Raw genomic sequence first — 17,233 nt, forward strand, 5'->3', positions numbered from 1 at the left:
GTGTGTGTATTCATATATAAATGATTGGAGCTGGCTGGAAACAAAACAAACAGCTATCTTAGCTCTATATTGTATTAGGTATCATTAAGATTGCTTTTAAACTGTGTGTGGTTTTTAAAATGTGGCTTATCTTTATAGATATCTTTGTATGCTCCTTTCTGCAGCAGCATAAAAACAACACCTACAGCTTGCCAACTTATACCTTATATAATTGCAAGCATAAGCGCTGGGAGTTATGAAAAATAGCACTGCTTACAAATTGGTGATGTTTACAGATACAGACCCCTCACACCAAAGCTTTATGGAAAGTACAGACTTTTTGAAAACAAACAAACAAAAAAACCCTGCACGTTGAGAACATTTGCTCTTTGAGATACTTCTCTCACTCACGTCTAAATACCTGGCTATATAGACTATATATAGGCTATATATCTTTGCCCCAGGATACTATCCATGACTAACATCAAATGTATTTGAATGTAAGAGTTATCAAAATCTGGGAATTGTAAATGCACTCAGATTCTAATTACCCACAGTGATGGAAAAGAGACATAAAAGTAATATGGAACATTTACAGGAATTCAGATTTCATTTTAAAAAAACTCACTACTATAAAAACCAACAAATTGAAAAGTTTGACTTATCTGTTTTTCCTTTATTGGCTCCTCTAGTGGGAGGGAGGGAGAGGAAGAGTAGGATAATCAATAAGCTACACACTAGCTAGCAACACAAACTGGTTTCATAGATTGTAAAATGATCAGTCTTTACAGCATGGTTTTCACTGGGCGTATCTTAGGGGATGGCACTTCCTAGGCTAAAATTTAGTAACTGGTGCCTCTGGTTTAATTTGTATTTGAACTTAAGAAAAGAATATGCTGGGCCTCCCTGGTGGTGCAGAGGGTTAAGACACAACCTATGAAGCTATCTGCAGCCACTGCAGCATGAGTTCTATCCCTGGTCGGCCAGGGAGCTACCCACATGGTGCAGCAGACCTCTCCTGTCTCGCCCGCTGCTCCCCTCAGCAGTGCATTTCAGTCAGTCTGCCTGTTCTGTTCCCCACTCTGTCCATGGTGAATCTTCTCACCACCTGCACCTCTGGCCTGTACCCCAGTTCTTGTATGCATAAATAAATAAATCTTTAAAAAAAAAAAAAAGAAGAGAACATGCTGGAGAATGAAAGCTAAAGGCAGCGCCAACCTGGGAGAGTTGGATTTGGAGGACACCACGGTAGGAAGGCTCTACCTCTCACTGGCATCTTAATTGACCATTGGGATGACCTGGGTGTTAGTCCTCACCTGAATGCTTAAAAAAACTTAGAACAAGACCCAATTGTAGGCACACATAGAAAGGGTAATAAACTTGAAAGAAAGAGATTAATTGGTGAATGTGTCCTACCGGTAACGCAGTCTGAGCTGGGACCCCGAGAGCGCTGACGGCAGGCCCAAGCAGAGTGCAGGCCCACAGGTGTTTGGCTTATCCCAAGCCTGACTGCTTAACTCCACCCTTAGTTCCCAGCAATCCCACCTCCGGGAAGTCAAGAGTCATGGTATATCCATGGCATGATGGGATTTGCAGTCCTTGGTGCCTGGGAACTCCTTGGCATGGAGGTGGGAGTGGAGTCCATTCAGGACGGACTCTTCCCCCAACAGAAGGAGGTAGCGGGCAACACCCTTCTTCCATGCTTACCATACTCGAATCTTCCCCAAACTAGCTACTGACAAGTGACAAGTGACATCTCTCCCAAGCCCTAGAGGCACCTTCACCTCATAGGCATGTGCCACTTCGGGTCCTCAGGAAGGTTCATGACAGCTGCCTGCCGCGTGCTCCAGTTTACATTTGTGATGAGCAAACAGTTCCTCTCCCATCCCCAAGCCCTGAAATGCACTAGAAGACAGGTCAGGCCTCAGAACCTGTCCGGTTATTATTATCTTTCCTTTTCTCTTCTTTTTTTAGCTCTTGAATATTTTTCAATCCAGAATTATATGCACTTTCCTGTATAATTTTAAGAAAAAAGGATATTGCATAAAATATTTACCTAATTCTGCCAGCTATAAACCTACTTGAAATCAATGAAAATGTAATTTCAGTGTCTGAATAATTTGCCTTTCCAAAATTATTTCAACTCCCCCCCCCACCTATTACTCCTTTGGCCTTTCTGCTACCCCCTTTAATTTCAGAAATCTCTCCAGTTATCGATGTTCCCTAATTTCTAATTATTCTGCTCTCCATTTATCTGCTTACGTTCCTTTTCTTATATTGGTGTGTGAAATCTTCCAATATTTGTCTTCATTCTTCTGACTTTGCTTCACATGAGTCCGTCGAGTTCCTTCCATTTTGCTGTAAATGGCAACAGATCATCTTTCCTTAGAGCAGAATAATATTCCATTGTGTGGCTGCACATCTTCCTGATCCAAGCCTCTATTCCTGGGCACTTATGTTGCACCACTGTTGTTTATCTTAAGAATTCTGTACTATGTTAATTGAATCTTCTTTGTAAACTGCCAGGACATCTCTAAATAAGACCCACTTTTGGTTGCCTAACTTAGAAACTAAACTCATTAACAGAGCTCCCACAATATCCCTACTCTGTGCATGGAACTCAGTAGGGGCTTTATTGATGAGGAAAAATGTATAGAGTAGGAGTCAAGATGGCGGCTGCAGCAATGAAATTCCACATTATGTTCACCTGCACTTAGTTTCTGAAACCCTTGCTTCCCACCACTTATCTGGGAAGATTTTTCTCCAGGCTGTAATCATTTGAAAGAATTGCAGTCTTTAAAGGGTTTTTCATCTGACTGTGGTTATGGCCTGACATTTCCTTATGTTCCCCCTTTTGTTTGCTCTTGCTTTCACTCAGGTTATAACTATGTCTTAAATCTCCAGGATGGGCTCCTGCAAAGTCTTGAAAACGATTTCCCAACTCTTGCCTTTGGGCAGTTCCAAACCAACTTCCTCCTGTTGATTAAACAAAACCTACCAAATCCAAAAAACAAAAACTATCCTCCTGCAAGCTTATGGTAACAACTCCTCCTTATTGTGTGACTGACCCTTCTAGAATGTTGAAATTTAATTACATTATTCTCACCCTTGCTTTGTTGTCCAAACCACTAGCTTCCTGAATGTCTTGCTTTATTTTCTTAAATAAACTGTTCTGAGTAACAATTGATTGACATAAAGAAACTGCTTTTCAAATCATGCACTAAACCAGTTGCCCTAATAGAGGAAATGACACCGTGATCTTAGAGTTGTTCTCTTTTGGTGCATAGAATTTAACATTGCAATTTGGTTCTGATGTTCTCACGTTGGGGTCTTATTGAAACTGCTTCTTCTGTCTTCGGAGGTCAGGAACAGAGTGCGTCAGAGCGAGCATCCCAAGCTGCGTCTGTCCAGCCTTACACCCTCTTTCAGGTCCCCCGCCTACAAGTCTGATTGGACTGTAGCACCAACCAGCTCATAGCTTGCCCCTGATGGGGTCCATTCTACGCTCCAGGCACCAAATCCATGGGCTTCTCAACTGCCTGCAGCAGGGAGAGCCACAGTGCTGGAGCTGGCCCTCTGGGACCCCAGGCTCCTCCCTGCAGCCCTGATGAAGGGGCGTGGTAGGGGAACCACTGCTTTCTGCCATCACTGCTGGCCTCTGCCTGCAGCCTGAGCTCCAGTGGGGCCATTGATGCAGGTGGTAAAATGCCTACCACTCACTGCCCCTTGCTCTGCCCCCAAACAGTGCTCTGGGGCCAAGTGCCCCAAGGGCGGGTAGTCTCCAGTTTCATTATCATCCTCCAGGCTTTTCCGCTTTCAGAGTTTTTCAAAGTATGGGATTATTTCTTTGTAACCTTCTTCACTCCTGGCTTTATTTTCTACTTTATAAGCTTTACTCAGGTAAAAATCTCTTCACCATCGTGGCTCATTCATAGTTAGAAATAACTGTCTGCTTTTTGCAAAATTCTCTCATATTTGTTTTTTTTTTAAAGATTTATTTATTTATGCATACAAGAACTGGGGTATAGGCCAGAGATGTGGGGGATGAGAGAATCCACCAGGGACAGAGAGGGGAACAGAACAGGCAGACTGACTGAAATGCACTGCTGAGGGGAGCAGTGGGCGAGACAGGAGAGGTTTGCCCCGCCATGTGGGTTGCTCCCTAGCCGGCCAGGGATCGAACTCGTGCTGCAGAGGCTGTGGATTGCTTCATAGTGCGGTGCTTAACCTGTTGTGCCACCAGGGAGGCCCAAAATTCTCTCATATTTGTTATCTGTCAAACTAAGTGCACAGTGGCAATTTGAGAAGATTACATAAAAATTTCTGGATGTAGTGGAAAGGAATACCTATCTCAGGTGATCTTGTGAAGAAATTGAACCTCTGTTCTCTTCTGTTGTTATAATTTAATGAATCATAGGTGTTTATTTGGACTTATTCCATTCATGAAGGTGTTTGGAGAATGAACAAATATTGGTAACAGCTCATAGATTCTCATAAGGGATTCTGTGGAGGTGCCAACTATTAAGAACAAAACAGAAATCAACCATTACACGTGAAGAAGGCATTCTTCACTTTGTTCAGAGGTAGCTTGGGCCACCTCAAATCCCCAGAGTTGCTCTGATGATGTTATGCTAACGGGACTTAACAATCTCCCTGGACACCATGTTCAGCAGCCATGTTTGTTTTCACTGACCAGCACATGAAGTGATGGTTCCTGCTGGTTTGCCACGTGACTCAGCTTCACCCTACTCCTCTATTGCACCACCCGGCTAACTCCTGCTTATCCTGGAGGACTTACATTCTGGAGGAGGTGCCCTGTGCTCCTCCTGCACCTTGTGTTCCTATGATAAGCCTGCTGGGCGGTCAGCATCTCCCGAACCAGACCATGGCCATCTCAAAGCTGAGACCACATCTTGCTGATTTGGGGGTCGCTGGTAGCTTGTCCATGCTGTCAGGCAATGTCCAAGACGTTGCAAGCATGGTCAGTCAGTGGTGATGTCTGTCTGCCTGTCTGTCTGCATCTCTCCTCTACTGGAGAGACTGAGCTTGCTTGTGGAGATTTGGTAAAAGGAACCAAAAAGATTTTGGTAAAAGGCAAAGGAGGCCTGGGCATGCATCTCTTCTTTAAGAGCGAGGCCCCTAGATCCAGACTGCCTGGGAGTCAACCCAGCTCCGCCACTAGCACTTGTGTAACCTGGAAGGCATTACTTCACTTCTCTGTGCACCATGTTCCTCATCTGTGATCTGGACGGTGAGGTTGTGCTGAGATAGCACTTAAAGAGAGAGTACACTTCAGCTGCTTAGAAACCGTGCCTGGCATGTAGCAAGTACTTCGTAAACGCTAAGTATTATTTTTTTAATTGTTCTGATTCTTAAGCAGAAACCACAAATGCAGCAGATGGCCGCCTATGTAGCACATTGAGGCTAGTGTAGAAACACATAACGAAATGTCGACATGCTAAGAGGGATAATTGTGAGATGCGTGGCTCTCGCGTGGAAGGCAGGTTTGCCAGCATGAAACTTGAAAAGAAATCAGTTTGCAGTTTCTTCTCTTGATGTCTGATCACTTTGCCCTCTGTGGCCACAGTCCTGTTATTGACTAGCAGCAGTGTGAGACTGCCACGGGGTGGGTATTCTTGAGACCCTTCTCATGAGAACCTGCCCCACACACATCTTCCCCAGCAGCTGGGGAGACATTTGCAGATGTTTTCAGATAAGCTGTTGGGGATGCTGAACAAATGGTAGGGTACACTTTTAATTATCCCAGGTTTTTTTGCTACAAATCCTTCTGAACATTCTCCCTGCAACGTAAACAGACGTGTGCCCCCCTCGCCGAGGACAGAATCTGCGCCTGTTCTCAGCAGGGCTGGCCACGTCCTCCGGTGTCTCAGGACAGTGTTTTAGGGATTTTGCCTCTGTGGTGTCAGTTCATTTGGACTTCAGTTCGCATGTGAACACGTTGTTGTTCCTGCCTGGAGTATGACTCAGCACCTCATTTCTCACTAGACATCAAGTCTCAGTAAACCCCCAGTTATCCACATAGATGAAGAAGATCCATATTGCTCAAGATTTGTTTTGCAACAATGTAATTTGGGGGACACGAGATGTTCCTTTTGACACGAGATGTTCCTTTTAAAATTATACTTATTCTGACTGATACTACATTGTTAACTGTGGGTGGTCTCAAATATCCATGAGTTATTGGTCAGAATCAGCGCTCCTGTGAAGACATTCCCCAAGCACTTGACATACACAGTTGTAGAAGGAAGGGGGCAGAGAGGTTAAGAGGTAGGGCTTAGAGCTAGACCTCTGCTCAGATCTTGGCTGCAGCCCCTGTGATCTTAGGGAAGATGCAGCTGCCTCATCTGGATATTCTGAATGTCAAGAGGATTAAAGAAAAGAACATATATATAGAAAGCATCCACCACAGTAGGTGTTGCTTGTTACTAATATATTTGATTTCTAGAATTTCAAACTACTCTACTGATAATCACTACACCCAGGGACTTGTCTGTTGAATGCATGTCTGTTGCAAACTGGACACTGAAAAGCAATATAGAATTGGCATCTAAAAAAAGTGCCTTTATTTTGGATTTCCTAAATTTGAGATTCTCTGTGCAGAGTCCACAGAACAGACACTTGCTATTTAAATCATCCCATTCTACTTTAGCCACCATGAGGGATGCACCTGCCGTTATTCTGCAAGTGTGGCACTCTTGTGGCATCTGCCAGGCAGGGTGAGAGGACTATCAGCTCATGAATTGCACAAGGGAGACCAGACTGGGACATATACGTTCAGTGGGCACAGTCTGTTTCTAAAACTGGGATCCCCCAAAAGATGTGAGTCTCTGGGGGGAATTGTGTGTGTGTGTGTGTGTGTGTGTGGGTGGGTGGGTAATGCCTATATGTAATACCTGTGTCGTATAAAATCTACTCACGCAGTTGTGTAGAGCTTGAGGACATAAGCTTAGGAGGTGAGGAAAGTTTATGTTAGATGTGATCTGTGAGAGAATGCCATGCCAGAGAAACTCAGTTTTGAAATGCTAACCTTAACCTTGATAATGCAGGGGGATACTTTCTAAATTTGAGACTTTTAAAAAACATATTTAGTTGTTTTAAAGTCACTGGAATTTTCTATTTTGGCTGCAACCACTCTGGGGTAAAACGAGTAGGACCCCCATTTCACACCCTCCTGGGGTGTCAGAAGACGTGGCTCCTAGCTCTGGGACCTACAGCAAGTCCCTTCTCTTCTCTGCGAATCTTCATTGGATGAGGTTTTCTTCATTTGTGGAACAGTTTTTGTTTTGTGTTTGGAGGAGCTGCATTTTCTTTTTTTCAAGTCCAACATGCCCTGATTTTAATTACTACACTCACCTCTCGTTGTGCTGGGTGAGAAGACAGCCTGAGGGATTTCAGAAAACATTCCATACCCACCCAGCGCTTGAACCACTGAGAACACAGTGAACCGGGAGAGAGAAAACTCCCATCATTCTGAAATGACAACTGAAAAGACATTGCATTGATGATGCTGCTTTACAGAAGTCAACTTTGGCTTCCAGTGCACACACAAGGAAGGAGTGATGGTTAAGAGCTCAGGATGTGGAATCACAGTTACGGGTTTTAAAACCTGGTTCTACTATTTATTTACTGAGATAAGGGACTAGCAATTTAATCTTACAGGGCTTCCGTTTCTTCATTTATAAAATGGGGATAATGTGGGTTGAATATGCTTACCGAGGGGGAAAAAACCAGCATGCACACAAAACACTGAGCTGACAGTGATTGTAGCTGTTATCGTGGACATTTACTTGAACCACATCTATGTGGATTTAGGTGATCAGGTGATGCTTACTTTGCAGAAACATGCTGTTCTAATTCTGTTAACTTTCATCACACTATGGTTATTTGCCTACTGCCTGACTGTCCTCACTCAACTCTGAAGTCCGTGAGAACAGCGCTGTGTCTCCCTCATCCAACATGAAACACATGATTCAGTGCCTGGCATGTACTCTGTGCTGGAGGCCAAGGCGGGCTGCCCTTGCTCTCCGTGGGCTATTAAATCAGGGTATGAGGATACAATAATGGGAGGTGAAAATAAGAGGTGCTCCTCAAACCATTCCCTTGGGATTACTGTGAAGGCTACAGGGCTGAGGTAGGAGTGGAAGTAACTCATCAGAATTAATTCTAGTTCTGGCTCTTTCCATATGAAATAAGTCACGTGAGAAAGAGCCCCAGGCACCACCAGGTGGATAGGAATAATTTCAGAGTTCAGAGTATATTTTCACACCTGAAATACAGTGACCTCAAATAAAAGTCATTAGTTATTCCCATGACAAAATGGGTTTATTCAGAAACAAACAGCAGACAAGGGGGAAGACTGGAAAGTGTGTTCATAGGAAAATTCTGGAGGGCAATGAGATGACTAGATTTGGAGATCTGTGTTAAAAGTAGAAGGGGTCACCTATTTTTGTTTGTTTGTTTGTTTCTTGTCCTGGAAATGTATGTTTGCTTTGTCTAGCAATCATGAATTTAGAAAATTCCAGAAACACTATGTTGTAGGAGTCAAGTACTTCCCAGAAGCCATCCCTTTCTATGACCCCTGGAGACCTCTTTCTCTGCTCCCCTGGCAGGGGAGACAGCATCACCCCCCTCCACGAGGGACAAGTCAGACATGTTGGGTCTCTAGTCTGCTGATGTACACATGCCTGGACACCCTCTTTCTGGCCTCCCACCTCATTTAAATAGGGGTTCTATATATCACCGTTCACAGATCTTTATAGTTCTTTTGGGATTGTTTAGGTGATTGTTCTGTTTTAATTTCATTTTCCCCTGTTACTTGTTCCCTAAATTCACATTCAATTACATAAATGAACTAAAGTCATCCAGGTAGCTTTTGATTAGTCCTTCCAACCGAGCAGAACATCTCAGAGATACTCCAAAAACAATATTTCTGATCTATAAAATGAACTTCTGTCCTCAACTTCGCGATCTCAGGCCTGTCTGGAGCTAAGCAGATTTATAACCTTCAGGAATTGTGAAGAAACTTTGGCAATTAAGACAGCACAATTCAATTCAAGAGGCCAGGCTCAGTGTGGGAAGGCAGGACCAAGGACAGGAGGCCATTGTTATGGAAAAGGCCTGCAAAAGATCACCTGAGATGTGAACAAGCTCTTGAGGCACTGAAGTCAGCTTTTTAACGTTACCAGAAATGAAGACAGACTTCCTTCCAGGCAGAGACGAAGTTTCCGATGGGTGTCACAGGAGGTGTGTGCTCCAGAACAAATATAAGTAAATATTCTGTTGCGCCCTTTCCTGAGCTTTCGGTAACACCAGTCAGTTTTTGCCAGCTCAGGCCCACATGGCAGGTGGGAATTCAAGTCATGGTTAAGTCTTTCAACAGAACGAGGAAAATATCTCTGCAAGAGAAACAGCCAAGTCACACCAGCCCTCACACCTGAAAGATTTAGTTACTGGTTTATTCCTGTAGCCTCTTAAGACTTCAATTCTAAACTGTTACTTAGTTATTAAATGTTGGTCTCAGACAGACAGGATTCACAAGGAATTAAAAAGGGGGTGATGTTTTCCTTGGACTAGAGTCTGTAGTTAGTGATTTAAAGAAAATCAAATGTATTAAAAAAAAAAAAAAAGGGAAGAAGTGAACCAGTTATAATACAAGCCAAACTCCTACTTCTTAAATCCCTACAGAAGGTTTCAAGATGACCTAAGTGAAATTAAAAAAAATTTTTGGCTTACATGAATTTAAAGACACAATTTCTGACATTTGACCTGCCTGGGGGGCTTATCCTGATTTGTGAAGAGACTGTAGACACATCTGCGTGTTCCTTGAAATGACTAGTGCCTCACTATGGCTCACGATTTCTGCCACCATCACCCCCCACTGGCCACTGTTAGTAATTACAGACTATTTTTAATCGACTATGGTACCTGGCTCTGGCATCCTATTTTAGTAAAGCTACATAAGAGAAATCTCAGACTGTTGCTTGGGAGCATGGAGGGTATTTACATTGCAAACACGACTACGGTGTTTCAGGAGAGCACACAGCCTAAACTTCAGGGAGAAAAAGCAGAGAACAATAGGAAGTTCCATGAAATTGTAACATCACACGCCCCTGGTAGACACTCGGGGTGTGTGTGTTCCTTCAGTTGTCTTTGCAGTGGAAGCACGACAACAGGTGAAGGAGCCTGATCCCCATGGTACATACAGGACCCCCAATGTTTTCAAGATGTTCCAAATGGTGTGTGCCCCCAACTCAGCAGGCCCTCTGCTTGCCGTATGTGTGTGATCTTGTTCCGACATCATGATGGCAGGACTGAGCTTATAAAACCGGGACCTTTATTTCAGGTGTCCAACGTGATGCTTAGGGAGGACTGGCGCTGCTCCAGCCAGACCACAAAGCCTGCCCTGCCCTGCCGGGAAGGAGGTCAGACAGAGTGACAGGCATTTGGAGCGGGATGAGGCCCAGGCAGCTCAGGCCAGCTGCTGTCACAGCCCTTTGTAGCCTGGGTACCTAAAATGGCCCTGTACTTGATCAGCAGAGGAGGAGAACTTGGCCCCGTCTTTCCCCTTCCCACACTCACTTCGCTCCTTTCTCAACTCCTCTTTGGATTCTGCATGATCAAAACAGATCCTCCTCCTACCAAAATGCACCCTTGGCAAGGGAACAGTGTCTTTTTATATTTGCGTTCTGATGGAGTCAGAAAAGTTTGAGAATCACTCTTTATTTTAAAAAAGAACTTCTGGGCCTCCCCAGTGGCACAGTGGGTTGAGCGCAGCGCTGTGAAGCTGTACGCAGCCTCTGCAGTGCTGGTTCGATTCCTGGCTGGCCAAGGAGATTCCCACATGGCGCAGCAGACCTCTCCTGTCTCCCCTCTGCTCCCTTCAGCAGTGTATGTCAGTCATCTGCCTGTTCTGTTCCCTGCTCTGTCTCTGGTGAATCCTCTCACCCTCCTGCGCCTCTGGCCTGTAACCTGGTTCTTGTATAAATAAAAAATAAATATTTTTAAAAAAAATTAAAAAAAGAACTTTTTCAGGAAGAGGCTAAACAAATAGGGAACACACTTGGTCCCTGGGATCTTGGCCCTTTTTTTCGCATTCCTGTTTCCCTGGGTGGATGCTCCTCCCAGGACGGCTTCCTCCATCTCTCCACTGGCAAGGACTTCCTGCACTCAGCAGCGGCATGCGTGCCTTCACACACCTCCCCACCTAGGGCAGGGCATCTGCTCCCATTGTCAGCATAGTGCTGGGCCAGCCACCTCGGACGTGCTGGGGGAGCAGCCTGCTGCTACATCAGAGCTGTTCCTTATTCACAGCCCACTAGACTTGGATAAGATCTGATGCTGTGCCAACTGCTGAGCTTTTATGGGCACCGTAGAGGAAGAAAACCAACAATTTTTAGGTTTTCTGAGTAGGGCTCCACAAATTAGACTGAAAAAAAAAAAGGCAGATAAACGAAGGAAACACGACAATCTGTGTGGCACATGGACATGGGAGCACCAGCAATGAGCAGCCCCAGGGATGGTGAGCACGTAACTCCTAGGCAGCTCAACAGGAGAACCACCTGCTGGTAGAGGAGAGACATGCCAAAGGAAAAGGACTTGGAGTTTCAAAGGGTGGTAAATAATGGGAAGGTAAATACCTGGGGAACTAATAGATAAAGGCTAGTCTCAGCAGTTTGCTCTGTGGGTGCCTCTGGTGTCATCTCTGGGCTGATGAGGGTCTTCTGTGGCCCCTGGTGATTAATTTGTCCGTGGTAGAGATGGGAAGGTAGGAGGCATTAAACTGATGTGCTGCTTGTAGGCAGGTGGGGAGAGGGTTCTTGTATCTGTTCCTTTTCAGTTACCTTCAGGTCAAAATAAGCCTTTGGCCAAAGCGGTGTGTTCAGAGGTAGAATATTCTGCTTCCTGGCAGCACCTTGTGCCATGCTCTGTACACAGCAGGTGCTTCATACACATTTACCAAATGGAGCTAGAAATGGGGAGCAAGGGCCACTTCTTTTCTCACTAGTGTCTGCTTACAGTTTACCCTGCACCACAGTCCAAGTGGCTGGGAAGCTTTGTGAGGTTCAAGGGAGCCAAGGAGGCAGGTGCTGGCTGAGCCAGAAGGCCTGGAGGGACCTGGAGGGACCACTTTGTCCCTGGAGGGACCTGGAGGGACCACTTCGTCTCCTCTCTTGGGATGCTGGGGACACAGCATCAAGTGATGGCTAGGAAGACACTGGAGGAGAGTTTATACAGATGCAAGGTATTATTATCTCTTGTGCAGGCTCCAAAAGCCAAAAATTATAAGGAGCATTTAGCTAATGCTGGCTAGTTGTGTTAAGTACTGTTTACTCCTGAAGAAAGGAAGCCATACATAACCCTCAGTGATACTCTCTCACAGGTACGAATTAGGAGCCGCTCTATTCATTGGCTGGGCAGGAGCCTCACTCTGCATAATTGGTGGTGTCATATTTTGCTTTTCAATAGCTGACAACAACAAAACACCCAGGTATGGAAAAATAGATGAAAATGACCTGTTAAAAAGTACAATATTGTTCTGAATTATTCTAAGTGGGACAAATTTTAGATAGTTCCTATGATTCTAAGAAACTTCCAAAGACCACAAGGGTAGGAACATATAGGAACTATAACATTATTAAATATAGTAAAATTATAGTAAAGATAGCAGTATAATTGTAGTTTTTTAGAAACTGGAGCTCACACTTCTTACATTCATAAGCTACTCCTGTCGGTAGAGATACGAGTCTAAGGGTGCGGGAGCAATCTTCATCTTGGCCTCCTCCTGATTTTCACACGTGCAGAAATTGCTGGGTCACCCGCTGTGGCCTAGGTTCCCAGAAGATCTTTTAAAAAACCGTTTTGAAGGAGAGTAACTGAGCAAATGGACAGGCCATAGGTTTCTTCTGCACAGATTCTCTTTGCCACAGCAAACATTCAGAAATAACATTGAAATATTTCTGTGGGCGAGAGGGGGGAGAAAGCTAAGTTAAGAGTTACCAGCAGAAGACTTCAGCTTAACTCTGGACAGACACGGGCAGGAGAGTGTCCTTCCTTTGTGTTTGCCCTGCGGGGCGAGGATGAAATGTACCAGACTATGTTTTGTCTTTCAGGATGGGCTACTCTTACAACGGGGCCACGTCTGTCATGTCTTCTAGGACAAAGTATCACGGCGGAGGAGATTTTAAACCCACAAACCCTTCGAAACAGTTTGATAAAAATGCTTACGTCTGAAAGCTGTCTTGAGTTTGTTGTAAAAGTGAACTGTTCACAAAATGATCCCAGGGGTCCCTCCGATAATTAACACTCGAAACTATTTTTAAAAATATGAATTTGGAGAATTGGTTGATTGTGTGGATGTAAATGTTCTTGACAGAGTTACTAATCATTTTCTGTTGTGGCTTTCTATAAAAAAAAATAAACATTATTTACAGAACCTGTATATGTTTTATGGCTGCTTAGGACATGGAAAGTCTTTAAGCACCAAGGGTTTGAGAAATATTCTAATGCCATTCAGATGTGGAGGTCTTTGTCCCTGTTCCTTGTTTCTTTTCTCCTTCTTCCTCCCGTATTAAACAGAAGGTGTATAAGGAGGGGCGTCTTGTCCACAGTGTGGGAGCAGTCAGGTCACCCTGCACGTGATGGTTGGGTAGAATGGCCATGTCACTGGCTGCATGGGTGCGAAATTTCTTATTCCTGCCTCTGACTTTACGGGGGTGCTCGAGAGGCCATGGAATGTCTGCCTGCATGTCTGCTTTAAATAACTGTTTAGGCTTCTCAGATACAGAAAGTGGATTCCAGTGCAGAGCATCAGCAGAGCTGAGCTAAGGGACACAAGTCATTGCTGACTGCAGGGCCGACAGTCCTGGCACCTGCGTGGTACCCCCCGCCCCAGCCACCAGCCGCCGGAGTTCCGGGCGTCTCTCGGTCCTGTGTGTGGCACTAACTGGATAATGGAGAGACCTGCTGTCTTCCAAGATCTGTAAGTTGCTCCAGTAATTGCTGAACAAAGACACAGTTTTGTTCCTAGAGTCAGCTTTTTGACAGCATGCCCGTCGGTTTACCCGTGGTCAGGAAAGGAGAATAAAATGAAGGTGCCAACTAGAGATTAAATGTTAAAAATAGCTTTTCCAGGGTCGTTGAGTTTAAATATGAAGCTGCTTCAGAAGTGCCTTGAGCCACTGAAATGGCTTTGTGCTAAGCATTCCACTGGACTTTGACTCTAGAAATGTCTTTTTGAGGGTCATGGAGGGGTGGCATGGGGAGAAGAGAAAGGATACCCCCCGGGGTTCCCTTCTGCCCTGTGCACTTATAGTCACTGTGATGAACACACCATCTTTGGGGTTTTCATCTATTGGGATGTCTTTAGACGTGGCACAGATAATGCCGGCTGCCGAGCAGGGGAAACGCCACCATCTGATGATGTGCAAGGAGAGGCACAGCTCACACGCAGGTGACAGAAAAGGGACAGTAAGGGCAGAGGCAGCCCAGTGGAAAGAGCATGCGCAGAGGTGGATGGATTATTAATTAAAAATGACAAATGGGTTCAAAATTACTGAAACGGGAGGCGTGAGAAGGGAAAATAAGCCTGATCCTCATCTATCTTAAGCTCTAGAAATGGGGGCATAAGCTCACCATGCAGAAACCTGGGGATGTCTTTATGGGCACTAGCACAGAAGTCATGAGGGGCAGTGCAGGTGGGGAGACCAGGCCTGGGGGACTCTGCTGTACTCTGACTTTCACCACGTGTAAAAATTACTTGGGTAAAAAAAATACATATTAATTACATTTTTCTAATTAAAAAAATTAAATGTAGCCAGTGAGCACGGACTGGACTTTTCCTGACTCTAGAGCAAGTGGACAGGATCAGCGTCCACGCACGGCTTCACTTGTCATTCATCCCACTGGGTACAGGATCTTTCTCTTTGGAAGAAAAGAAAGAATTGGACGTGGAAGCAGATCACTACAGGGAGACTGCCAGAAGAAAGGTCGCATACAGGTATATGATCAGAAATTTTAATTTCTATGGGGTACCTGCATGAAGAGAATATATGGGCATTTTCAAAAATAATATTTTAAAAACATAAAGACTAAAGGTTAGATCTAAAGTTGAAATAAAAAGGGTTAGTAAATATATACAAATCAGGAAGTCGTACACATTCAGGCCTGATGAAACAACACAAAGCATTACGTACTTTGTTGCTATATGAGCAGAGCTTCATTAGATAAGTACAAAGACTACTTAGATATTTATAAAGATGAAACACAAAGAACTGGACAAGGGAACTTCTGCCAGAGGCTAAAACATCGAACCTTCTCCCTTTAGCCCTTTAGGATTAGCTGCAGCCCAGGCACTTGGCACTTGAGTAGAATTTGGTTCCTTCTTCATGGGTGGAGGTTCCTTCTGCTCTTTTCCAGTTTTTTTCCCCAAAGATGGTTCTTCCTCCAAGGATGATATGTCCCAATCGGCGTCATCCACATCTGTGCACTGAAAGAAATTCACGGGACGTAATTAATGTTTCCTAAAGAAACACGGGAGGCCTCCCTGGTGGCACAAGGGGTTAAGCACCGCACTATGAAGCAAGCCGCAGCCTCTGCAGCACGAGTTCGATCCCCAGCCCCTGACTACCACATGGCACGGCAGACCTCTCCTATCTCGCCCGCTGCTCCCCTCAGCAGTGTACTTCGGTCAATCTGCCTGTTCTGTTCCCGCTATGTCTCTGGTGAAACCTCTCGCCCTCCGCATCTCTGGCCTGCACCCCAGCTCTTATATGCATAAATAAATAAATCTTAAAAAAAAAAACAACATGGAGCCCCTCGATCCTTTTGTGAGCAGGACAGAGCTGCTGAGACTGAAGGATAAGCAGCTGGGAAGCTCAGGGGACCCCCCCCCCATCTGGTTAATTTGGAGGGCAATGAAATGACTGAATTTGGAGATCTGTCTTGAAAGTGGAAGGGGTCCCCTATTTGTTTCTCGCCATGCAAATGCATGTTTGCTTTGTCTAGCGATCATGAATTTAGAAAATTCCAGAAACACTATGTTCTAGAAGACAAGTTCAGGTGCTATCCCAGAAGGAGCCAGCCTGAGGCGCTTCACCTCTGTGTGATGCTGACATTTAACCAGTGGAGATTCCACCTGGGGGCCCTGAGGAACAGTCCCCAGGGGAAGCAGCATAGTAATAAGGAAGGCACAATGTTGGCTTACGTGACAAATGACACTAACACAAATTAGACAAAATGTTCCAGGTTCCATAGATGAACAGAAGAATTTAAGTGAAAAATTAGAAACTGTAGTTGTTCAGATGAGTGAGTGGTACCCACAAATACTAGGGGATACCTCCAGCCACACAAACATGCTAGAAACCACTTGGGACGTGTCAGGGTGTCCTCCTGTCAGACAGGAGCCCGGCTCTGCTCCTGGCTCAGTTCACGTGTATCCCTGAAGCATTTCTCTATCCACTCCGACTCCCATGTAGGGGTCACCCCTGCAAAGTCCCTACTTTACTCCCCAGTCCCGGGGCTGGGAGCTGGAGGCCTGACATTCTAACCCGTCACAAGTTGCTGTGTACAAACCATTTAAAATCTGCAGACATCAAATAATAGGGGCAGAACTTCTGAAAAGCCTCTAAAGTTTGATAATCATATGATGGGTTAACAGCAGCTATTCTAAAACTTTGATTCTCTGTGGAATGGGAAGATGTGCAATACTGGAGACAAGGTAACATGTCAATCTCCGCTATACAAGATCATTTTATTTTCTATTTCAATACAAAAAATACGATTATTAAAGCATATTCATTAAAACAGGAATATACTTCTCTGTGTATGTTTAGCAAGAAAAAGCAATTTCACCTTGAGTTCTTCTTGTAGTTCTTTTCTGATGAACATCTCAGCAACATTAATCCCACCAATTGGTTTATTCCCATTTCTGTGATTTGAAACCGTCTTTTCAACTTTTTCAGTAAGTGTTTTAATGGAGGTTCCTGTATGACCAATAGAAGGGAGTCAGGTGAAGTTATTTTTAAAAACTGTACCTATCTTCAGTTCTAGAGTAACCTGATGAGCGGCCTGGAAAAAGTCCAGACTTAGTAACTAATTATGTATCATTAAAATAAAGCCAACTGATATATTTGGGTGGCTAAAATAAAGTTTTAGTAAACACGCAGAATTGCTTTTTAAAAAATCATGATCCAAAAAATGATGCATTAAGATTTTCATTTAAGGGCCTCCCCACTGG

The 17,233-nt window shown here is 44.5% G+C and overlaps 2 protein-coding genes across 7 annotated transcripts in view; one reads left to right on the forward strand and one right to left on the reverse strand.

The window, feature by feature from the left end:
* Positions 1-13,230, forward strand: part of CLDN10 (claudin 10) — a gene marked incomplete at both ends in the record, with an annotated part of 93,166 nt that extends 79,936 nt beyond the window's left edge. For 3 of the 6 annotated variants that reach the window (XM_084234989.1, XM_084234990.1, XM_084234988.1), the window contains 2 exons: positions 12,380-12,487; positions 13,110-13,230. In XM_084234989.1, coding sequence (XP_084091115.1) covers positions 12,380-12,487; positions 13,110-13,230 — 229 coding nt within the window. The remainder of the gene's footprint in view (positions 1-12,379; positions 12,488-13,109) is intronic. The other 3 variants (XM_084234992.1, XM_084234993.1, XM_084234991.1) reach the window with 1 other exon arrangement.
* A 2,065-nt stretch (positions 13,231-15,295) lies between these two features.
* The window catches only part of DZIP1 (DAZ interacting zinc finger protein 1), a gene marked incomplete at both ends in the record, with an annotated part of 43,292 nt that continues 41,354 nt past the window's right edge, over positions 15,296-17,233 (reverse strand). Inside the window, 2 exon segments of the mRNA XM_084234906.1 lie at positions 15,296-15,484; positions 16,849-16,979. Of these exon segments, the coding sequence (XP_084091032.1) occupies positions 15,296-15,484; positions 16,849-16,979 (320 nt within the window).

The sequence above is a fragment of the Talpa europaea genome (assembly GCF_964194135.1).
Source record: "Talpa europaea genome assembly, chromosome: 6".
Lineage (NCBI taxonomy): Eukaryota > Metazoa > Chordata > Mammalia > Eulipotyphla > Talpidae > Talpa > Talpa europaea.